This window comes from Scaptodrosophila lebanonensis, unplaced genomic scaffold (genome assembly GCF_003285725.1).
Source record: "Scaptodrosophila lebanonensis strain 11010-0011.00,11010-0021.00 unplaced genomic scaffold, SlebRS2 tig00000001-arrow-pilon, whole genome shotgun sequence".
NCBI lineage: Eukaryota > Metazoa > Arthropoda > Insecta > Diptera > Drosophilidae > Scaptodrosophila > Scaptodrosophila lebanonensis.
In genome coordinates, this window is record NW_022060529.1 from 125,814 (window position 1) to 152,242 (window position 26,429).

General features: G+C 37.2%; 1 protein-coding gene across 1 annotated transcript in view; it reads left to right on the forward strand.

The window, feature by feature from the left end:
• LOC115634451 (nephrin) overlaps positions 1–26,429 on the forward strand; it is a gene marked incomplete at its 5' end in the record, with an annotated part of 105,025 nt that overhangs the window by 12,620 nt on the left and 65,976 nt on the right. The window contains one exon of the mRNA XM_030532163.1: positions 18,277–18,621. Coding sequence (XP_030388023.1) covers positions 18,277–18,621 — 345 coding nt within the window. The remainder of the gene's footprint in view (positions 1–18,276; positions 18,622–26,429) is intronic.

Sequence of the window (26,429 nt, forward strand, 5' to 3'; positions counted from 1 at the left end):
GGCAGCTATTGCCAGGTGCGTGCAAAGAATATGTCTTATTTATTGCCCTTTCACAGCTTTTTGTTCCGTTGATGCAGGATTCGGACATCTTAATTGCTTGCTATGTTTATCGTGTTTTTTTTTTAGCAGAAACATATTACTTTAATAAGCGGCATGAGGCAACATATGCGCATGGATGACATCTGCAAAAAGTGTTTTATAAAGCGAGCACTTCAAGTTTCTTAAGCTCGATTAGTGGCACGCGTGCAACCGGTTTTTGCGTTTGTCTCCATGCAGCATCTGCCTGCTGAGAAATGAAGGCTGAAGTGAGAAACAAAGGAAGGCAAGGCAAGCTCATTTGCTTCGTATCGGCAGCTGCTGTGCACTTGACCAATGGCAATTATTTGCCATTGCACCTGAGCTTCAAATGCTGTCTAAGTCTCTCTTCCGAGAATACAAACAGAATTGTGCATGTCACAGTTGGTTGATTGGCTGTTTTGCTAACTGCATTATCTATCTATTGCAACCACATTTATCCTTACTGAATTTTTGTTTCTATCATCTGCAACTGTTGCATCGTACACCGTGTGAACTTTGCTGCCAGTGTAGAAGATCAGCTTTACACTTTGTGCCATGCTTCAGTAATTTCGCCGCCATGTCTCTCGTCTGCAGTCTTTTATCTGTAGTGGACGCTAACATAGCGACGCAGTCGACGTCGACGTCGACGCAACCGCCAACGCACGCACACACCTCAGACATTTGCACACTTCGAGAAAATATTAGGGACTGTAATCATTATAAGTGTTATTAAACAAATTACATAATAATAATTATTTTAAAATTATTATTCACTCACTAAAAATTTAATAATTATTTTTATTATTTATCAAAAAAATAAAACTCAAAGCATAATCATTATTTTCTAAGTTTTATTTTTTTGCTCTAAAAATAGTAATTATTGGTTAATATTTAAAATAACACTAAAAAAAGTTATTAAATTTTAAGTGAATGAATAAAAATTAAAAATTTTAAAACTTGGTGAAAATGGATAAATATTCTTTAAAAAGGGATATCTGTAAAGACCCCGCTTTCTCAACATTACTATAAGTGAATGATTTTTTCGTTTAAAAATAACAAAATAATCATTATTTGCAGTCCCTAGAATATAAGCGTTCAATTTGAACTGCTTAATACATTACTTACACATTAGGCGACATGACAGCTTTCCTAACAACACTGTTATATACTTATAGTATACTAATTATAACAAATGAGGATTTTTTCTAAAGAAATTGAACTTTATCGTTTCGCTGGTTTTTAGCTAAAGATAATATTCAGGGGTGCCACAGAAAACTCCGGTGCTTTCGGCGCATCTGATCCCATAAAAGAATGTTGCTTATTAAAAAATAAATTTATTTTACATTTTGTATAACATCATTTGGAATTTTCCGCAACTACGGGGTGTACTTCCATAAATTGGACGAAAATTGCGTCCTATTGTAGCGATCTGTTTTGCAAAAAATTAGCATTTGAAATTTAATTCAGAAATTACAAGAATGTACTTATATCTTGTATTGTATTTTTAAATGGCGGTTTATTGCAATTCAATACTTCCGCTAATAAACAGACTTGCCCAATCGGCGTCACACAATTTTCGCAAAGTTTGTTTAATTAATATACAGTTATGTGGTACTTATTTTAAACAAAAATATATTTTATTTTTGACTTTCGGTTGACTCTCAACTTTAGACTTAACTCAACAACTTGCGAAAAATGAAATGTTTTATTTAGGCCAATAGCAAAGCAAACGAGGTTTGGAACCACCCCAAAGCGATTTCTGTGGCACCGATAATTGAGGCGAAACTTGGGCGGAAGAGATTTCTGTGGCACCCCTGAATGTGTCCGTTTCCTTCTTTCATATTTTTTACTTGCAAGCTCCCTCTAGTTTCTCTCTGTGTATTTTCGTACGTTCATCGTTTGCCTGCTTGACATGTGGTTCCGCTTCGCCTGTTTCTGTTTGCTGACCCCATGATCTGTCTTTCTTTTTTCACACATGACTTTATACATATATACAACAACTTATATTTGTGTGAGTGCGTGGAAATCTCTGACGCGACATTTGCCTGGGAAAACTCTACACTATGCCTTCACTTTTTAATTGTTGCAAAAAAACAAAAAAAGAAGAAAAGTTCGTTTTGCTTGCAACAATTGCTTGGAATGGACGGAACTACCCCCTCCCTATTAGGGATGTAAGTCGAAGGGAAAACATCGATGTTGATGTGCACCGATGTCTCTTTATAAGAAATCGATGTATGGTCGATGCATCGCAAAAAAAAACATCGATGCATCGATGTATTAAAAAATTAACTTTCCATAGAAAAACGCTAATATAAGGGAGAAAATCAACAGAGATGTTTGAAATAAAAAATGTTTCCATATCAAGATAGACTGTCATAGTATTTTATTTAATGTTATTAAACAATAAATTATTCGTAATATTGATTTTTGATGAACTTGTGTGGCTTACTTAAAAAAACAGATTATATACAGGTTTAAAAATAACGACGCGTTGCAGTTACGCCTTTAAAGCATGACAATTGTGACATTATATACCCAAAAAATTAAGATCAATTGCTTAACAATCTAAAATTTATATTACAAAATACACATTTTAATTCGGTAAAGCACACAAAGAAATGCGACCGCCCAACAAAACATGAATAATGTTCGATGTTTAGGCAAACATTGATGGATCGACGATGCAGCGTTAGCAAAAAACCATCGAAAAACATCGATGCATCGTGGTAAAAACATCGCCGATACTCGAAACATTGATGATTTTTTACATCCCTACTCCCTATGCCGAATCACTAACACATGTTCATATATTTATGTGTATTAAATTTCCTTCCATGCTTGATTGGCGGCACTGATGACCCTTCGCGCCCACCACAACACATTCCCGTGCAGTTGCATAAACATTTCTTCGTTTTTCTTTTTGTCTTTTTTAATAAGAACACATTTGCATACATCGCCTTTGTTAAATCTCAAATTTGCTTTTCAATTGCTGGTAACATGAGTTGCTTTAACCCATGACCGCCGACCAGCAGCATTGGCGACGCCACAACGGGAACGGCAGAACAGCAACAACCTCATCGCGGCGTCTTATTGTTCCAGACAAGGGTGACTTGTGCTCTTGTCCTCAGATTGTCACGTGTGTCTGGTTGTTCGGTGTTTGTCTGCCAAGTAATTTGGGCAAACAATGCGAGCACGCCCAGCTCAAACAAACGTATTTAACTCTGCCTACATGTAGTATGCTGAGCATTTATGTATGTAATTGTTTGCACATATTTGCATGCACATGGGCCCGCACTTGAGAACTGTTCAAACGGCAATTAAGCCCAACAATAAGCTGACAAACACTTGGCAACCCATGGACACATGCACACACATACTCACACACTCTTTTAAGACTTGGGCAAAACTCCGAGCAATAACAACAGCAACTTAAAAAATTCCATAAAAGTTTCTGCTGCCCAAAAAAACAGCAAAGTCTCAATTTCTAATTTACGAGCGACTGCTGTTTCTTAGTCCTTTCGACTCGTCGGCCCAAGCAGGAGGAGAAGAATGGCTACTGCCCGCAATTTTTTAATAAATTATGCTATGTGTGTGTGAATTTCAAAGTTTACGGCAGTTATTGTGTGGCTACAATATCAATCACAACAAAAAAAAAAACAAAAGGAATACATGCATCTGCTTTGCTGATTCCCTTTTCAAATGCTTTTGATATCAAAAGCCCCCGCTTCGTTCAGCGAATTCCTTTTTTCCTTTTTACTGTTGATTAAAATACATAATCTACATATCTATATCTATCTTATTGTATATAAATTAATGCCACTTTTCGTTGTAATTCTATAACTCAAGAACGGGCTCACCTATCCAAACCAAATGTTTAGGCTCTGTTCGGACTATTTAGTAGATGGCTTATGTGAAGTTTGCACAAAATCGGTCGAGCGGTTCTTCATTTATCATATTTTTATACCCTGGGAGTTGTAGTAACTCACGTAATTCTTGAAATTTTGAGCTAAAATTTGGTAGTCACATTAAGTTAGTGATTATAAGTATGTCCGTATTAATTAAATTAATTTAATTAATTAATAAATGAATTTAATTTCTTTTTTTGTGGGGTGGTACAGGGTATTTAAGAGTTGAGGCCGCCACTTTAGCATTCCTTTCTTGTATATTATTATACTTTATACGTAGCGAAGCATGTACCGGGTCGCTAGTATATATATAGTTTTTAGCAAATAAGCCTTCATCTATCTAATAAAGGGCAATGCTTTTTTGTTAATTCGCCTAATTCCAGTCAGAATGTTACAGTTATAAAGTAAAATATGAAATGGCAAAACATTTTAGCATAAAGCTAACAAAAATTACGAGTCGATACAAATAATGAAATAGCCGTAACTTCTAGTTACTTAGTTTTTAAACCCACATAACATTACAATGTTTAATATAACTTTTCAGATAAAGTATTTGTCAGATTAACAAAATCAAGTAACCAAGTATGTATTTTGTTTAAACTTGCATTCTTCATCAAAATTGTTAAAAGAATTTGATTTGATTTCCGTTTCAAGCCAAATTTAAAAATTGATGATTTTGAAATAGAAAGTTTTTGTCCACAATTTGCTATCAGTGTAGGCTACTGTATTCTTCTCAACTCTCATTTCATTGTACTATAAAATACGTTGGTTATTTCTGAGCTCATCAACTTTCTTACTGCTGTCAAGTCACAAATTGTTATCTGTTCTTCATTGTTTGGTTATTTAGGAGCACATTCTTACGTGTATTTAAATTTAGATAGCATTTAATGACATGAGCTCGATATGTTTCCATGTCAACTATGAATTTTGGTTATTGCCCTCATCAGGGTGGCAGTTGTAGTTTGCCTTTTGCTTGCAGCTTATATAGTAAATTAATGTTGAAATCCAAACAACTTATGCTGACGTGAGCGTAATCTATGCTCATAATTTTTGCGGTCTCCACTGCCGCATTTCAAGTTCTCTGAACTGCACGCTTACATACTTGATTTTTTCATTTTCGTCTGTATTCAGCTTAAAATTGCAAATTATCAAAGAGCAAGCAAGGCATATATGGGCAACAAGGAGTGGAAAAGGAAAAAGTAGAGTATGAATATTCGAGAGCAAAATTTTCATCTGGAAATGGCAGTTTCGGTAGCAGCAGCAACAGCAAATTTGCTGCTACAAAAAGGACCTTCTTGAGTGGCTCCTACGCAGACTAGTTGCCTACATGGTGCCTTGGGTGCGGCCACGATGATGAGCCTGATATGGGGGTGGTTGGTGACTACTACTGCTGTTGTCGTCGCCGTCGTCGCACAGTGAGGCCTTCTGACTTTTTTCGTTGCAAAAAACCATTTCTCCTGAACAGATGAAGTAAATTTTATTTGAAAGAAAAATTATTAAGCATTAAAACAATTTATTGCGCATTGTTCTATGATTTCTAGGAGCTCTATAATATTTGCTGAAAGTTTGAATTTGTTGCCGGTGCAATATTTGCCTAATAAACTGTCAAGTTTTTAACATAAAAAACATTTAATGATACATTTATTTTCAATAATGTTATATTTTAAGTTTCTTAATACATAATTAAATAAATAAAAAATATAATAATATTAAAAATAAAAAAATTAAAAATATATTTTAAGTTAATATTTTATTATTACATTTTGCCTTATGCAGAGCCATGTTCATAAAAATCACCTATTTAGATTTTTAAAATAATAACCGAGAAATTTATTCAAAAATACTATTCACTGCTTATTATACACAACTGACTGCTCTTTAAGTCGAAACTAGACTATTGCGCTGCAACAAAACTATAGGTAATATATACTATTTCTGTACGTATAAGATAATATTGATTACATTGATTCTACCTGCAATCCATTCTTCTTCTTATACCCTTTTTCGCAGTTTTTTTGAGAAATTGCGGCACTCTTTTTGCTTTGGTGCACACCTGCGGATTTGGGCGGATGAAAGTTTTTAGGGTTAGGTAAAGGAATATCTCGGAAACATATCTTGAAAATATGGAAGAGGTACTAAAGGGTACCTTTTATTATTTTCCACCAAATTTGAAAAATACCCTAAATATAGGTAGTTTGCAGAAAATCAATTACTAGAGAACTACAAATGCAAAAGACATATTTTTAATTAAATAATTCATAAAATGAATACACCTAGCAATTCAAATCAAAACATCGACCATTCGTAGCATAATGTAGCTAATATAATACCAGAAAGATGCAGTATTTGCATAAAATTGCGGACTAAAAAAGGGTCAAGTTTGAGTGCACTTATTTCCTATCTTCATTTCGATTTCTTTGAGAGTAAGATTTACGTAATCTCTGGGAATTTTAGTATAAAATACGTTTAACCATGATCCCCAAAGCATTCATGAAATTTTTGATTTTCGCAAGCTGTTTCGGCCCAAGGCCCCACAGTGCGTCGTCTCACGCACCACTTTCACTCCAACCGGAAATTGCTGCATCAGCGTATAGGAATTTTTGGTTTATGCGAGAACACACAAATACACATAGGCACACACACACATATGTACTTACATACACTCACAAGCAGACACACACTCTTGACGAAGGGAGCCATGTGCCTACCTCAAGTCATGTTGCTGCCTCGACCGCCCCGGCTTTTACACACCGATGATCCCAGAGCCCAACCAATGCCGAACGCAATACAACAACCCGAGCTCATATTAGCCATGTTAGTTTATTTTGTTTTTGGATGGTTGGCCCCGTTCCGTCTCTGTGTGAGGCTTTCAAATATGAAATTTATTCAAGTCACTCTGGCTTAATGTTTGGAAATGGACAGCAAATAATTCTGAAAGCGTTACAATAATAACAACTAACAGCAGCAGCAACAACAACAACACTCAGTGCAGTCATCTATGCTCGGCCCATGACTTTAAGCTGTCAAGTTGGAGTTTAATAATAGTGCCACCCAGCTACTTTGTACCGCCTTTGGCAGAAAAGTGATAGGTTTATTGTGCATGAATCGAAGTTGGAGGCACAATCAAATTAAGTTAACATATGCATAAGATGCGACCTGCCCATTCGAGGGATATATATAGTTGTATATGTAGTATATACATATCTGTATATGTTTTGTATAAGGACCCAGCGCTATTTGCGCCTCAATTTCGATTTAACTGAAATGATTTTTTAAAGATAATATTACGGCAAGCTATCAAAGAGCCTTTCCACACCCAAATAAGTATTCCATTCCCCAATTCTCAGCCCTCTTCTCTCTGCAAACTGTCCACTGCCAGACCAATTACCCATTTTCCAATATCTGTCCCAAGTCGCAGTAGCAGTCACAGTACACGTCCCTGGTGCTGCCCATATTTGTGGAATAGGGCCCTCCCACTTGAAGACATTGGCGCATAAATTGATTGGATGATGTCGCTTTTTATGTTCTTCGTCCTATGTCCTTTTTATATTTTCTTGATGCTGCTGCTGCTGTTGTTGTTATTGTTAATGCTGATGTTGTTGTTGTTGCCTGATTTTTCTTATTCTGTGAATTTCATAAGTGTATCCGATGCGTAGCATGTGTTATAAATAAATCAAGCATATACCGAGAGCAATCTTGGAGATGCTCTCCATTGAATCAGCTTAAGATTTTCTATAAAGATTGGCATTTAATTTAAATGGTGCTTAGTTCGTTTCATTTTGATTGGTCCTGTCGACATTGGCATTGCTTGCGCTTCATGGATGCCCAGTCGCTTCCTGAGATTTCGTTACTGGAGCATTGAGATAAAAATAAATACATGTGTGGCAATATAATTGCGAATCCTGATTGACACTGACATGTACGTAGAATCTTTCAGCGCTGCACTTTTCAAGGATTTTATTTAAAAAAACACATGAAAAAACAGAAAGGGCGGTAATGCTACAATACGGGTGCGGACATATATGTATGTTCCTAAACTTTTCAAAAGTTGGCATTTCACACAGTTACAAGGAATTGCATGAAAGTGGAAACAAATGGCAAATTAATTTTTTTTTCTGTTTAATCAAAGCATTGAAGCCGTGCATTCAGATTAGCACCTTAACAATATTGTACATGTTTACAAATATAAAATAGCCTAACCTCGAGCAATTCGCGCGAGGATTACAATTAATAAGTGGCTTATGCTTATCTAAATGTTTTGAAAAAACCTAATCGTTTTAGTCCTCGCAAAGGTCTGGCAGGAAGGAGTCCTCTTGCAAACAAACTGCGGTGCCTCAGAAGCCTGTCACTGTATCTACTTGTATGCCTTCCAATCTGCAAAGTAAAATAAGATAAACATATGATTTACTTCTTAATGTTGGAATATTGTAGATTATACATTTGTCAGGGCACTACTGATATGAAGGCATCCACACTCTACCAAAGTTAGAACTTGTCATTTTCGCAGAGTATTTGACGCTGCAAATCTAATTAATTATTTAGTGACCCAACCTACGTAGTCAATCAGAAGTGTGTCGCTTTACACATACAAAAGTTTGTTAACGATGCCTTCCAGCATATTCGTATAATTGTATCACATTGTATGTTATACGAAATCAATTCTTTGGCTCTTTGGCTTAGTAACTAAATAGCAGCCTCTGATAAGGAGGAAATATGCTCCAAGGGATTTTTAAGAAATCATTGTATGGGTGGCATCACATTTCAAATGGGTTGTTTTGTGAGCTCATTAAAGAGCACAAACTTCGCCATAATGCGGCAAGTGTGCCATGTGTTCTTTAACGAATGATGATTTATGTGGCAGCGGCAGCAACCGCCGCGGAGCCAGCACAAAAACTGCCAAGCAGCAGATTACAATTACTTTAAATTGCACTTACCTGAACTGTGGCAGGCTGCTTACCTGCATTAGTTTCATCAACAATAAGCAGCTCAAAATAGCGACACAGGCGCCATTTTCATCTGCAACAGAAGGAACGGCAGCAACAACATTATTAACATCATCAACATAAGCATTATTAAAGCAGCGCGGCAATGGATGCTAGTTAACTGGGCCAAAAGAATGCAACCACCCAATGGCTGCAAAATGGCAACTTTTACATGACGGCAGCCACCGCTGGTGGTACTTCTTCCTACTCCTTCTCATTTGCCAGTTCCTTTATGCGCAACAAGGACTTTCCTTCTTTATGACCGGCACTGTTGTTGTTCAGAAGAAATAGCAGACAAAAAGAACAAAATGCTCGTAAATATGCAACAAAGTGCAAATGTGTTGCTAAAATGTAAAGCGAACTGGGAAACCTTGTTAATAATGCTGCAGCAGCTAATTGAATTTATGAATTAACTATTTTTGCGGCTATATAACTCAATTAAAATCAACAATATACTACTGGCAAATCGGTTATAGTCTAAAAGCCACCAGAGGATGTCAAATTGAATAAGCATCCTGAATGATGATGAATTAACTTAAGATAATTCTGTGCTCTGAGCAACTTTCAACCGATCTTCAGATAAGCTCCAACTGCCTAACTGTTGAAAAATACAGACTTTTGGGAAATTTATGCAATGACAAGTATGAAAGTTTTCGCCAACTGCTGCAATTGAAGGTACAACGAAACTTGTTGAGGGAGCTGTTGAAAACTTGTCGGTCTGGACCTGGATGTGCCAGGCTAGTTGTTTGGATGCTGTTTGCTGGTAGCTGGTTGACTGAGTTCGTGTTCGTGGTCTCGGACATTGATTGAAGTGAGTGCGAACAGTTTGTGGGAGTTAAGTGGTCAACTGTAGGGGTTGCCGATTGTTAGCAGTTACCTGTTGCTCTAGGGCGATACTCCCTTTAGTTATGGCGCGCTCCCACAATTACACTTCTTGTTTCTGTGGACAATAAAGCCAGGCCTTTGACAGCCACTGTCCTAGGCACGCATATTTATTAATTAACGACTTTGTTCAACCAAACAGCAACTACCCCTGCATCGACGATGGGAAACCATCCAAGAGGCCACTGAACTAAACACATACTACATATGTACATGCATATTTCCATGGGCATGTTGCTCAGTTCGTGTCATCATCAGAATTCGCTTGTTTAACTGAATGCGTATTACAAACATACCAAGTACACATGTAAGTGGGTATGTTGTGCCTCAATTAAACAACTACACAACTTTCCAACTGGTAGTTGGGCCTTAGGTCTGGCCCTTTCTTGTTGCCGCCGCCGCCGCCACCCGCACTGTGGGAAACACTGCCATTGTTTGGCGCCAAACATAACTAGCCATCGATGTTAAACATGCGTAAATTATACAATATGCATATGCATTTATGATAAATTACGTTTCTTGCATTGTCGACTGAAAGGTAAATGGCATTTGAACCGGCAAGGAGGGCTATAGAAAAGCTTAAAATATACAAACATCTTTCTTTAAATTCGTAGTCGGCTCTAAAGCATAGGTTGCAATAGATGCCAATATCAGGAATATTTGCTTTGTCGATAATAACCGACCATTTTATGTTAATATTTCGACTAGAAATCTAAATAACAGAAATAGCTTGGAATATGTGAGTGAAGGTAAAGCATGTGGTAAAAGCTTTAATGTGTTTATATTATTTAAGAGATTGGTGCATGCTGAATATTAGAAAATGTTTAATATCTCGTTTTATTTGTTTGTATAGCCTCAGTGACCCCAAAAACATATATGTATTTACCCACTGGGGTAACTAAAGGAGGTGTCATAAAAGTTAATACCATACTGAAGCGAGAAGTAAGTTGTATAAATGTATAGATAAATCAAAAAGGCTGCTGTGATGTTCAACTAAGTATTGTTTGTAGATACAAATATAAATATGACAAAACTGCCCATTAGTAATTTTTATACCCTGTACCCAAAGGGTAAAAGGGTAAGCTAGTTTTGTGCGAATGTATGTAACACACAGAAGGAGGCGTAGCAGACCCCACAAAGAATATATATATTACTGATCAGTATGAGAAGACGAGTAGATAAAGCCCCGTCCGCCGTTCCGTCCGTCCGTCTGTGTGTCTGTCTGAGCTATAATAATCAAACTTGGTATTCAAGTTCTCCTGAGCCCTAAGCAGATCAAGTTTGTTTATTTTTTCCTATACACCCTCACACTACCCCGCATTTCGTGGTTTTTCCATAACACCCGTACTTTTGAAATTTTATTCTCAGATTCGGCAAATACCTCCAGTTAGTTATGAGTCCGTATGCCAAGTTTCATCATCATAGGTCAATTATGATGAAGTTATAGCCATAAACATAATCTCTGCCGAAGCTCTGCCCCAGCTCTGCCGGCAGCTGTTGTTGTTGCTGCTGCTTTGACTTATTTCTTTATTGAATACAAGCATGCATAGACACTGATGTAAATGTATGCTGGTGAAACAGTACATTTTTGTATGTATGAATATTTTAATTTAATTTTTAATAAATAATTTGTTTAAATTTTCCTTTTTTGTGGAGGGTATTTTAATGTCATTTTTGTATGTATGAATATTTTAATTTAATTTTTAATAAATAATTTGTTTAAATTTTCCTTTTTTGTGGAGGGTATTTTAATGTCAGGCTTGCTCGACTGTAGCTTTCTCTCTTGTTTGTATTTGGTATACGTAGGCAGCTTTTGGGGTATGATATCAGTAATCTCCATAAGCAATTTTGATCCAATATCTTTATTAGTAACATGTTTTTAACAGAAACAGACAGCCGGATAGATTGCGAATTGGTTTCGCCTAACACTTTAAAGTGAAGGTTAAAAAATATATATTGGTTGTGGGTAATGATAGTTTTTGTATGTAATACAATCCGTTTAGCAATTTTTTATCGTTTTTTTTTTGTTATCAAGATTTTTTTTCACATTGTGCGCAATTGGAACAAATTCACCATTAAAAGCAGTCCAACATAATTTATAGATATAAAGATGTCATTAAATATGATAAACTTGCCTAGGAAAAAATGAAACGAAATAAAAATTGGGCACATAAAATTGCAGCTAATGCAAATTCAATAAGTGAGCAGAAACTTTTTGTTGGTCAAAGTCCAAACACCAGAGCAGGCACACCCATAATGCTCGTACTGGTATTTGTTTTGTTGCCAACAAGACTCGTACCAGGCGTATGCGGAGCACATTTTCCGTACGACACTTTGCCGCAATGTGCCGACGCTGATGATGACGGGTCTAGTTCTCGTCGCCATTTTCCTATTTTGTTATTGTTTTTTAGCTTTTGGCGAGTATTGCTGCGAAAGCCACACGATGACAACGCCAACCGCAGAATGGCCCAAAACGAGCTGCCAAGCCTATGACCATCGCCAATATTTATGCATAGAGTTTATTCCCAGGGGGTGATGAGCGGGTTAGAAGTTAGAAAATTGCTGGCCAAAGTCAACGCGCGAAATTCAATAGTATGCACGGAACTCACATATACCCACACACACACACACACACATACAAATTCAGCTGCACGTACAGCAGTTGGAGATAAAGAAGAAGAAGAAGTAGTTGAACGCTGCAGCAGACACGACCACACGCCATGCATCATTAGACGGAAATGTCGCGCAACTATTGTTATATCGTCTTTGAGTAGGAAGTAACCTGCTGGCAAGGGGGGATTGGCTGCATCTGGTAAAGCGCTCCGGAAGCTGCAGCATTTGCATCGATAAAAAAAGAGCTGATGCTTTCGACTTTATCCGTACTTGTAATTCGCTTTGTCGAATTGGCTATGAAATATTTTATAGCGAAATTCGTTTTAGTTTCTCCGCATGCAGAGCACGTTACTCTGACAATTGGGCGTGTCGTGCGCGCTGATGTGGCAGCGCCAGTGACTGCTCCATTCGCAACTGATGGCCGAAACGTAAACGAGGTGAGCGCTGAAGGAAGGCTGGTGGTGTTGGCAAGTCAGATCAGGTCGGAGCTCTGTCAAATGCGCAGCATGCAAAAATAATTGTGCCAATATGCTTTTGAGCGTATTTTTATATGTTGTACCAAAAGGATAAAATGGTATACTAAGATGACAAGACGAGCCGATATAGCCATGTCCATCCATCCATATGTTTGTCTGCATGGTAAAATCACAAAGATCACCAAAAGTGTAAGAGCTAGAATAACATAACTTGGTATTTAAATTCTTCTAAGGCCGAGAAAGGACAAGTTTGTGTATGTTTATAGAAATCCCACTTTATCATCTAATGGTAGTTTATCATCAAATGGAGTAGTTAATAGACAAACAGATGAACATTACTGTATTAATAAGCATAATTTGGGTATTAAAATATTGCCTCATAAGAATCAAAACTCGTAATATCCTTAAAATCGTTTGTTAAAAAATAGTTCTACATTTTACAAAGACAAAAATATAATAGATTGAAATATCCAATTCTTAATCAAACACAAATGTGGGTTTGAAAGCATAAATAAAAACCACGAATTTAACCATATAATAGCTTAAATAGAGAAATCAATGAAATACTTGTATGCTTGTGTGGCCTGGGCATGAGGAGAGTCTCCATACCAAGTTCGGTCAATGTGAGTTCCAGATGGACATTGCTAGATTGATTCTCTAATTATGCTGATCCAGAATAGACATTATTTATGGGATCGGAGATTCTTCCTTCTCCCAGTTACGTAATTTTTATCCTTCGGGTCCGGGGTATAACCAAACAGTTTATATGAGCATAGTACAATGTACTAGTATATCAATAGCTTTATCAATGTCATTATTTATTTCTTTATAACATCGAAAATTATGGCACTATCACGTATTCATCCCTAGTTTCAAGTATTTACCCCGTGCCGTCCCCAGCTGCCATTCACATTCATCTCCATTGCTTCGCTAAAAAGTGTAACATCATGCAAATTAATGGTCATGTGCCAAACGAGAGACAACAATATGGTAGCTGCAGACAAACAATATTTCGACGCCGTGAAATCATAATCGTCAAATTAACGCGCGCATCTTGTTATACCATTCCCCTCAGAAAAAAGTGTAACTTTTTTGTAAAGCTCCAAATTGGTGCTTCCTCCGTATGAAGCAGGGAGAAGGAACAGCTGGGACATGAACGAAACGAGACAGAATAACACGAAAAGGAATAAAACTTAAGTGGTGTGTCCATGTGGAGGGGGGTGTGTTTGTCTGCGCGAGTGTATGTGTGCATGTGCATGTGTGTGGGTGGGTATCTGAGCACAAAGAGCGTGAGAGTGAAGTTTTCATTGCACGCGTGCGAAGCTACAGGGCCACTCAGGTGTCACTTCAGTCGGAGAGCCAAGCAGCCAGACGGACAGAAAGAGAGACAGACATAACTGAGGGGGATGAGGGTGTACAACCACCCGCCTGCCTGCCTGCCGGCCTGCCCGCTCGTCAGTTAAACGAATCTGGCCGTTTAATCAGCGCAATGCCATGACAGATAACTGAATGGGCAGAGCACAAGAAATCACATGCCAGGCGCGTCCGACTGACTCAGCGCAATAAATTGGTAAGAAGTACGCCCATCTTCACACACACACTCTTTTAGTACGTTACACACTCACATACTCAAGCCAGAAGCATTTTAGGCCATCAAATTTCAGTCATAACAATAACACTGATAGTCCCGCTCGTAAAATAAAACCCTTTTTTGCCCCCTCTAACACACACATCACTGACAGAACCGTGTCTGGCCAGAATGTGCCTGGGATTTGTTTGTACGAATTTGTGTGTGTGTGTGTGTGTGTGTCTGTTGGTCTTAGACTCAGGCTTCAAAAACAATCAAGCGAACGAACGCGCGCGACACTAAAAACATCGCATATCCATCTGCATAGAAATTCGACAATGGCACTTGGACTCTGCTTTTCTTTTTTGGACAGTACAAGGTGGCGACGGTTGGGAATAGCCGTGAGTCCCATTCGGTAGCGACGACGCGGTCAAAAGGCGAGCCCCTAAAGCATTTAAATCCTTTTCGCACTTTGCTCTTATTGTGCTTGTTGCTGTGATGTGATGTAGTTGTTGCTTGTATGTTATATGCCCTCCAGTTCAGGACTCCAAATTTCCGGAAACGGTGCGTATGAGTAACTATGTATATGTATATTACGCATACGCAGCTTTGACTGCTGCCAGATAGCTGCTTTATCACGTTTCACTTTCAGTCTCATAGCCGACTTTGCCTTACAATGCTGTAGTGGATGAAGTGAAGTGTGTCGGCCTATTTGCTTTTTGTTTAACGTCAAGGATCAGGCATGCCGAATACAGCCGCCAGTCATGAATATATGTATGTATACGAGTATATGGGTGTGATAGGGTCTGTGGGTGTATGTGTGGATGTGTTGAAACCGTAAAATAGGAATTTACTTTATTAAAATTTTTCGCTTCAAAAATATGAGACAACAATGGCAATGAAAATGACGATGACGACGACGACGACAAGAGATGAGAACGTCGAAAAAAACAACAACAAGCATGGCAAATTTGTAGGAAATCCACAGGCAACACAAACAGTCACACACACATACACATATACCAGTACATTGGTGGCAGTCCATATATAGAACAAGTTTGCCAATAATGTGCCCCATCATGAACGAGGTAAAAATGTACTCAACTATGAACTTGGCAACAAAGCAGGCACAAAAAACAAGCCTTCGCCTGCCTCAAAATACATACTCCCAACTCGTATATATACTTATGTATGTGTATATGGAAGCGTGCGAAATAGGCTCGCGTTTACGTTGCGTATGCTATAGAGTGCAAAGGTTACGTCGCGCCTGCTGCTGGCAAGGGTTCTCGCGTTCTCATCTCTGTATTTGACAGTTCTATCTCGATAAGCAGCACGAGGGTAAAAAGCGAAGCTGTTGAAAATTTATATAAATTGACAGCCAGTACTCATAGAGTGTATACTACGAGTATGTGTGTGTTACAGCAACTGCAAATTGTATGCTAAATTACGCGCCACAAACCAACGAACCAACTTCGTATACTACACATACTATACACATAATGTGTTTGAGGGTTGACGATGCTGTTGAGGCGAGGCAACTTTTTGGCATTCTTTGCCAGCAGCACCAAATTATGTGCGAGAGCACAAAATAATGAAATCGTAAAGAGTTGACTCAAACCCTTTACCCTCGGAGAGCCACCAGCCCTATCCCTCCAAATATTAGCCCTGCTCGACATTACTTGACGTTGCTCTTGCTTATGGCTTTCGTATTTAAAATTCATTTCTATTTCATATCTATGCAAATATTATTAATATTAATCATAGCTTACCGCTTTCTTTGTGGCCTATTTATTAAATATATGTACTTATATTATTATTTATTTATTATTATTTATTGATATTTTTTAATATAAAGGACAATTTTCTAATATATATGAGTCTTAGTATGGAACTCGATATAATCTTATAGATATGCCAATTGATAAATTGTTTTCTATGCAAAAAGTCTTCGACTACAAAATGCCAGCTGAACGTTCAAAATCGCATATAACATATGTTCTTGAAATAATAATATCTTGCTTGGACTTTGCCATTTGGCTAGCCCTGAATATCTTTTGTGCGCGAATTTTCATTAAGTTCTTGCAATTTGCTGCTTTTCAAACCACAGATTTCTATGCTTATAAATAAACAGTGCAGCTTTTGTTAGCGCGCCAGTTTCAAGCTTTGTCCACATCCAAGCACCTCATTCTCCCACACCACCATCCCCTTTCCGTTTCGCACTTTATAGCCATATGCTGCACCGAGTTGAGATTTATGAAAGCGACACGACAGTACAGACTGCACTAAAAACAACTGCAGCCACCGCACAGTGTGATGTTTTACCTTTCCTTGTAGATAAAAGTTTATCCAAAAAGTTCATAAAATATTGTTAGCTAATAACAAAAATTATAAATAAATGAATGATTGATAAACTAGCCACTTAAATGATAGCACATTAATTTTATTAAACTTGCATTTACAATAAAAATAACATATAATAATATTTATAATTTATTTAATATAATTTATTTATATTATTCCCAAACTTTATGTGATATCGACAACGCAATCCTTTCTTGATGTTTTTTGTTGAAGAATTTTTTAGGCATTAGGCTCTAGATATTTTTTCCTTGCACATTTTGAAAACGTCCATTGTCCTCTGCAACGTGGCCAACTTTGCCGTCGCTGCCGGCTGCTCTTTTGTTTTTTTTTTTTTGTATGTGTTTTTGGAAAATGCGACGCGCCGAACAGCGCGTTAAATGCTTTTGTTGATTTTTGGCTGACTTTTTGCAAAATTTAATAGTTTGGCAGCGGCAAGAAATGAACTACCGCTGCCGCTCCGGCGCTACTGAATTGGAGTGGGCGGCCTGACTGTGACTGTGACTGCGACTGAATGCAGTCTATGACAGCAGTGGGCTACGGGCTACTGGCAAGGGGCACTGGGCAGTGAGTGTGTCTTGGCAAATAGAGGAAACCCCGCCACGCCCACAATTGGCTTTTGTGCCGTAGCGAGAGCTGTGAGAGTTGGCCAACCGGCTAGAACAAGGACTGTCGGCATTGCTTTTTATTTGTTTGTATGTGTGGGAAAATGTGTTTGTTTTTCATTAAAAAACTTTTCATTCTGAACGGTCAAAGTTCTGAGCTTTGTCGCTTAGCAAGGGGTAGGGGCAGCGGTAAAACCAACACCAACAGCAGCTGCAGCGTAAAGACCGACAGCGGAATGTCCTGTGTTATTGCGGTCAGGATTTGCTTTTTTGGAGACTATATTTTTTCTTTCTATTTGGCTTGGTGCGCTCGCTTCATTGTTTTACTCCGCTTGCGGCGGCATTATTGGAGTGAGCATGGCGTATCTCGGACTCATTGTATTCGTTTGCGAACCATTCGCACATACATACACACATATACTAAACGTACAGATATATAGATGGACACATTTCATAATTCTGGGTTGAGGTGGCCATAAAATATAAAGTCACGTTCTTAATAGCTCTAGCGAGCAGGATGGGACGAAGTATAATAACTTAGCCTGCCACCAAGTCCATGAATATCCCCCTGACACACATATGTCTATTATTAAAAATTAACCTGTACTATATTAAACCCCTATTTAATGATATTTGTTTCATTTTTATTACATTGCGCTCCCTTGAAAGAAATGAGATAACTTTTTGGAAATACATACAATTTTTTAAGAATCACGCTAAGCATTTTGATGAAAAGTGTGATTTATTGTCGCAATATTATATTTTCTCATAGCAGTGTTATTAGTTTCAATTGAAGGAATATTAAATTAATAGGATACACTTTCTTTGCAGCTGTCATCTTTCTACTATCGCCACCACAATGCTATGCCCAACAACAGAAATTTCGCACCACACCGCACGACCTGCAGGTGCTGGAGGGTGCCGAGGCCATGATGCGTTGCGAGGTGGCCAATCAGGCGGGTGCTGTGCAATGGACAAAGGATGGCTTCGCCCTGGGATTTTCGGCCGTGATACCGGGCTTTCCGCGCTACTCTGTGCTCGGTGATCGTAAGCAAGGAGTCTATAATCTGCGTATCTCAAATGCATCCATAAACGATGATGCTGAATATCAGTGTCAGGTGGGACCAGCACGTCTCAATTCGGCTATACGAGCCAATGCCAAGCTGACTGTTATATGTAAGTAGATGCATGATATTTTATGAACGAGAAACAATGTCCTTAACTGTGTTCTTTCTGCATTGCTGCAATTAATTTAGAGCAATAAATACAGCTGAATTCGTCATCCTCTCTCTTGCCATTCTGCTGTTATGTCTCCCTGCCCAGTGCTCCACTTTCCTTTCATTGCACCTTTACAATTCTCACTTGGAACACTTAAATGCCAAATACTCGCACACGGGCAGAGGACTGACTGAGTGTGGCTATGAATGTGGGCATGAGTGTGGGTCTGGGTGGCTAAACTGTTGTCTGTTTGGCGCTGCCAACGTTTATTGTCAGCAATTTGCAAAACAACGACAGTTGGGCAGGAGGTGGAGCACCAACAATGCGAGTTGAGACAAAATTTAGCACAGTTTATTGCTTGAAGGTGGTATATATAGTATGTATGTATGCATAGTGTGGCTGTGTGTGCGTTGGTAAACAGCGAGCATTTTCAAAGTAAAATGAAATGAAATTCTTGTTGTTTTTGTTTTGTATTTTGCGCAAAAAAAGAGAGAAAAAAATAAGGGGAAGAAATTGCGTGATTGTCTGCGTTGCATTGTTTTTTCTTTTTTTTTGTGTCACTGCTGCCGTTGCTCTGTTGCTCTCAAGTAATCACTTTCTATATACAAACGCACATATGTATGTATATACATACATGCGATATACAGAGATTGTTGTTTTTGTTGCTGTAATCACTCAAGAAATTGTGCCACATTTGATGACAGCGATTTTCCATTCGCTTTCTACCTTTGCTAGCATTCTAATCCATTGCCTTTTCGAAAGCCGCTGCCATTGCCTCGATTTCTTGGTGCAGACCCCAAGGCTGTCAGTAACAACGACCATGCTCACACACACACACACACACACATGCAGTCATAACCCTCACACAAATTCGTACATACATACATACATATACATATACGCTTGCCTAATAACGTTTGTTTAGTTAATTACGCGCTATGAGCTGTGACAATGATGTGCAGGTCCTTAGAAAGAAAATGTCCGTGGCTAGAAAGAAATACATAATAACAAAAAAAATATACTCACGGCAGTCTTTCTCTGTATCTGTCGCATTCGCAGAAGCTCGTTAGTTCTGCCATTACTGCTGTTATTGTTGTTGTTTTTGATGCGAAAAGGTCGTGCGACGTCGTCGTTGTCATCGTCGCACAGTGGGGCCTTCGGACTTTTTTCGTTGCAAAAATCATATCTTCTGAACGGCTGAAGCAATTTTCGTCATTCAAATTTTGTTTGAAAGAAAAATTCTTAAGCTTTGAAACAAGTCATAGCGCATTGTGCTGTAATTTGTAGGAGCTGCGCAATGTGTGCTCAAAGTTGGATTTTGTTGCCAGTGCAATATTTGCCTAATCAAACTAATAAAAAACATTTAATGATACAATTATTTTCAGTTATGTTATATTGTTAGTTTTTAACAAATTAAAAATTGAAAAAAAAATTGTTTAAATATTACAATTTTTTTTTAAATTTAAAAATATTGAAAATTTTTTTTACATAAAAAAAAATTAAAATAAAATATTTTGTTGATATTTTATGATTACATTAATTTTTATTATAAAGTACTGACAGCTGCAATTATTTACATTAATATGTTTTCTTTAAAATAGTCGTCTACATTCGAAGGAATATCTAATAATTTCACCATGTCCGAAGAATAATTACTAACTAATTCTTTGTGAGACCTCACATGTCTAAGGGATGAAACCAGTGGATCTGAAGAGGCTGACAACATATTGAAGAGATCCTCGTTTTGCCTTATTCGTGACGTCTTGCATGTGTTCAAATATCTGAATTTTTTATAGTCCTTGTTCCTCGACTCTTGGGCTTCCTCTGACATTTCTCCAATTGGTCATGAAGTGTTACTTGCACTGACTGTTCCGTCACTATTGTGGGCTGAGGTACTGCCTCTTTCTTAGCCGATCCTATTTGTTTGTACCCAGGAAGAACATCAACATTATGCCGAATTAGGGAATGTCGCAATATTAAATATTTTTCCTTTGACAATCCCAAATCCATAAACAATGCCAAAGCCTCATCGGCACTGAACTGCTTTGGCAGTAAGTTTGGCGGAGTAGGAATGCTTTCCTTGATCCTTTTAAGTCGCACTGGGCTTGCGTCAGCAACCGCTTTTGTGACTTGCGATTTTATTTTTTCCTGATCCTTGGTGTATTTCATGGACAGCGCCTCCGACAAGTGATCCGTAGCTATGGCTTCTGTGACATCGACAAGCTTTCTTTTTCTTGTAAAATCCGAGCATTCTTCAATGGATTTCGTTGTTCTTCCTCTGGCTCGTCCAGTTGATGTAGAGGGTACATCGTCCATTGATGTATCCAAGTACGTAGTCGTTGATAGCCAGATTTCATATTTTAAATCAAATTTCTGCTTGCTATATCCTACGCTTATCCATTTCTGTTTGATTTTAGAATAAATTAATTTAAGCTTATTTCTCAACATTTTTTGCTGATCTGCACTTTCCAGAGCATCATACAGCTCTTCCAGAACAGCTTCTTCAAATTCCTTCCCATCATTGGAATTCCTAAATAGATCAAATAATGTTGCATTTTGCACAGCCATGTTAAAGAAAAATCACTTTTAAGGTATTTAAACGTAAATTATATTGAAAAATACTATTCACTGCTAGTTAGACACAACTGATTGCTTTTTAAGTCAAAATTCGACTATTACGCTGCACCAAAAATATTGGCAATATATACCATTTCTAAACGCATACCTAAGATAATAAACTAAAACCTCTTTTTGCCTGTTCAAATGCTTTAAAGCAAAGAAATTACAATTCATGAAAGGGTCAAAAAGATTGCAAGACCTTCACCTGATATTGTAAATTACACTACCTGTAATAAATGTTATGCATAATTTTGGTTGCACAATATTAAATGTGGATCAAATAGGACCGCTTAGGTATATTTTTGTATCCATAATGCTAAATACAATGTTCCTAATAGCCGTTACAGCGAATCTACCTGCAATGCATTCTTCTTCTTATACCCGCGGCAGCGCCTTTTTCGCTGATTTTTTTCCGAAGTTGCGGCACTCTTTTTGCTCTGGTGCACACCGGCGGATCCGGGCGGATGAAAGTTTTATTGCGTTAGGTAAAAGAATATTTAGGGAACATATTTTGAAAATATGGGCGAGGTACTTTTGGGTACTTTTTTTGTATTTTCCATCAAAGTTGAAAAACACCCTAAAAATAGGTAGTTTAAAAAATAACGTTTTCTAGATAACTACAAATACGAAAGACATAGTTTTTATTAAATAATGCATAAAATTAATTCATCTAGCAATACAAATCAAAACATCAATGATTCGTTTCATAACTTAGCTAATATTATACCTGAAAGATGAAGTATTTGCATCAAATTGAATTAATTGTTGCGAGCTTAAAAAAGGGTCGACTTTGAGTGCACATATGTCCTAAACTATAATTCCGATTTTTTTGAGAGTAAGATTTTCGTAATCTTTGGAAAAAAAACTATTAGACACGTTTATTCATTACTCCCAAAGCGTTCATGAAAATTTTGATTTTCGCAAGCTGTTTCGGCCTAAGGCCCCACTGTGCGTCGTTGCAGCCCAAAGGCGTTCATATGTTTTTCATAATTGTGCGTCTGCCTGTCTCTCGTGTGGATGTGGGGAGGTGTGAGAGGCTGGGGCTTCATCTTTGTTTATTCTGTAATGGAATCTTCCTGATATCTCATTTTTACACTGCTTGTACTACTCGTGCCTGAGTGTGGCGACGTCCCTGGCACCCATATACAGACAAACGAGTATGTACTATACATGTATCATATCCGTCTCTGAAACAATCTAGACAACTCACATTGACAATCGCGAGCATCTCATTCGAGTCGTTGTGGCTCACGTGTGATATTGCAGCAATTAGCTGAAAGAAAATATATACAAATGCGTAATAATTCAATTAAGTTCGAGTTACATTTATTTGATTTATCTATTAAGATACATTTGTTGTGCGTCCTTTCTTCCTCATACACACAGTGTAATACGGCCAGTATTAAGTTAATTGTGCTCCTTTTCGACTGAGTAAGCTACATTTGTAGGACATTTGCGAACATTTCTACAATTACATGACGCAATTTTCTATTTCCATTTGTAGAGAGGAAGCTGCTGTCTCTGGCACTTTATTGCCGAAGGTAAATAGCCTTTGATAATAGCCTTTTACGAAATGTCTGCAAATGCGAAAGCACAACCCGTCTCACAAAAGTCTGCACAACAACAAAAACAAAATTGTCAAATTACAGTAAGAAGTGCAATGTTCTTAGAATTAGCAGCTAAGTATGCGTATGTGTGTGTGTGTGTGCGTGTATATGTTTCAGCATTGGTGGTATCTCGTTACTTAACGCCAACGGCATTTTGTAGCAAGAATATTTTCCTTTTTCTTTTGGTTGCAAACACATTTTTGCAATGGCAAAGAATTTTATGCTCCGATTGAGGGGAAGGCGGAGAAGATTAAAAGAACACAAAAGACATCGTTGACCGAAACTTACTCTTTCTTTTCAAAACTTTAACTAACTAAATCATTGCGAACATAATTGTCATTTACATTTCCTACTAACGATTTCGTGTTTGGCATATATTTAATATTCTAAAGAAAGTGTAAAGTAAGATATTTATGCTCTTTCCAAGTTATGAAATGATTGGATTTAATTTAATAACCAAGACTGATTAAATAAATACTAACGAACACTTAATTGCGCTCTAACGTAAACTGAAATTTTCGAATACATGTGACAAATCTCCCAAAAATTATTAACAAGATATTGACTACGAATATCTTAAATTCCCGCCTGACTATGATACACATTTTGTGCAGTTCAATAAACACATCCTCATCAAGGTTGGTTAGCTTAATCGGTCAACGAAAGACAAATAAATTTTATGCCACTTAGTGCCTGGCGATATTTATGTACTTGTATTTACGTCACATATAGTATAGGAGAAAGCTGCAAGAAATTGATTCTGAATCGATATACTATTCGATGTTAACTTTTTTGCTAAACATAGATTTGTTTTTGGATAATTAGACCTCGTTTTAATAGGGAATAGAAATATTAATATCCACCTTCATTACCAAATTACTCCTGCAAAAAGTATATCTTTTTGTTGATGGAATTCGAAAGCACAACACGATTCCGCTTCTGATCGTACATTTTGTGGGTGTAAGTTGTAAAAATCTTTTCTGCAATTAATTCACCTTTGTCAGTCTTAAATTAAATTTTCACAAATATAAAGTTCTGCGAACGCCGAAACTAATTTCAGCGCACGTTTAGGTAAACTTTTTATATGCCAGAGCCTGCAATCCTAGCTCACACCCATAGCCGCAGCCATATTCGCATTTGAATGTGGTGGATGCAATTAGATTATACATGAGTTAGCAAAGTAAAGAACTTTCGTATGCCACACAGAGAAAAGTCCACGTGCAAATTTATGGAAATTTGTAAATTTTCGCATGCCATTAATTTTTCAAAAATTACAACCAGAACACATATGCCACAAGGTGCTCCATGGCCAGAATCGAGGGCTGAACACATGCTAGTAAACTTTTTGCCGCTGGACAGCAGCTCGCTGGGCACAATGGAGTACAGCTGGTATCCACACTCGCCGCTACCTCAAATGGCCGAATGCCGACACCACAGACTGCCTGGCTTTTATACATTTTAAATACAACAAAGAATTCCTCAATATAGAATGAAGACAGAGAGAGAAAAAAATCATTCATTTCGAAGTAAAAAACCGGATTATATTTTCGACACTGAGTGCTAAAAATTATGCAACGTGTATCGAACTGAGCAACATAAAGTAACGGCCATATACATATTCATATTGCATACTAAAGTGAATGAACAAAATATGTATATCAAGCCAAGCGTAAAATGTGAAATAGGTATAAAGTAAAAGAAATATCTTTATTTTAAACAAACAGACACAGAAGCTATTAATTTTAAACAAACATGCTGCAAGTATATATTTAAATTATTATTTCAATCGTAAAATATTTTCGAATTTAATTTTCACTCTTTTTAGCATATCTGCCTTTTCTTTTTCCAAAGAACCAAAATCCAATTATGCCAAATCGTAAATAAAATAAAAAAATTTATATATACTACACAAGTGCTCAAATGACTTTTGATTAAATATTTAATTTGTTACATTCCTCATGCTGTTATATTTCTGCATGCAGAGGTATTCAAATGTCATAAGCAACTTTTTCTCAAAATTTGATAATTAAGTCAAACTAAAGTAAATTGCAAAAAAAGGCAAATGCACAATGCAGCATTTCGTTTCAAAGATGGAAAATAAAAAGCAAATGTACTTAAAAATACAAGTTTCAGTTTCCTCGCTCTTTCCAATCAATCAGTCAGGATAATATAATTTATAAATACTCGCATAGATACTACTACAATGAATCTTAGTAAATGTAATTATTTAGTAGTTGAATAAGACACAATTTGTTTTAAGAATGAATAATTGAATAGAACAGATATAGGGCCAAGGCAGTAATATTTCTTCAAAGTTTACCCCAAATTCAAACCCCTACCCTGTTAGCACGAAGTTCTAAGTTGACTAAAACTATAACTGAAAAGAGCTTGTTTGCATGATTTACTTATTAAATGTATTAAACATACCTACTTAAATAAATCCATATACCTGTATGTATATACCCCTAACAAAAGGGGCCAACAAATGAAAATTTTGATTAAATAATGCCCGATGCATTTAAATAATAATACATGCATATGATTAATGAAAAAACTTCAACAAATCCAATTCAGTTCAATTTTAAGGCGAAATAGTGCGCCAAAATAATGAACCTATAGTAGACATTTGCCCGTTTTACAAATAAATGGCTTATACGATTATTGTTGATTTTTGTAGACCTGTTCTTTAAAATAAAATTCAGAACTTAAAATAAGCTTTATATGCTCCTAAGCTTTAGAAATGTGACTATGTGTTTTTTTGTTCAAATAAAAATATGATTGAATTATCTTATTTAAAAAACATTGGCTTTGTCAAAATTTGATTTAAAGTAAATTAAGCAATTGTCTTCCGCTCTCAAATCCCTAAGGCGGCCACAAATTGTAAAGTACGCTCTGGCAATCAATTGTATTGGCATCCTAATGCCATTGAGTATTTTGATTTGATCCATTAGCTATAATAACTCATGCCAGCCAATAAACGCACTTCATTGAATTTGAAATGCTGGCGCATTTTTCACATTTCCAAAGCCCATTTTGCGCTGAGAAAAAGAAAAAAACGAACACAGAATTTCTTGTAATTGAAGTGTAAATGAGCAAAGTTTTCAGGCGTTAAGAATATATACTTTCTCAGCATTTAAATAGATGGCCAAGACATTTGTTTCGATTGTAAGCGCGAACTTTATAGTCCACCATGTGATGTCATGAGTGCAGGCACAGTTGCGCCGCTCAGATGCTCATGTCACCAGTAAAAAATTTAAAGTGTGTCAGGCTGTCTGGTACATCTCAGGCCATGTTGAACTCCAAGAATAAGGCGCACAACATGTCTGAATCCGCTATCTCTGCCGCCGCTTTATCCCTAAGCCCGGATGCTGCAATAGTCGAAAAAGTTGACGTCAAATGGAAAAATTGCCAATTCTTGCTTTTTCTTTCGACAAAAGAGGGAAAAGAGAAATATTTCAACGCATAAAACTTTTATGAGGCGTACTATTAGTGGGTTAGCTGCTAGACAGTGCGCTTGGGGGTGGACGGAACGTTGGTGGG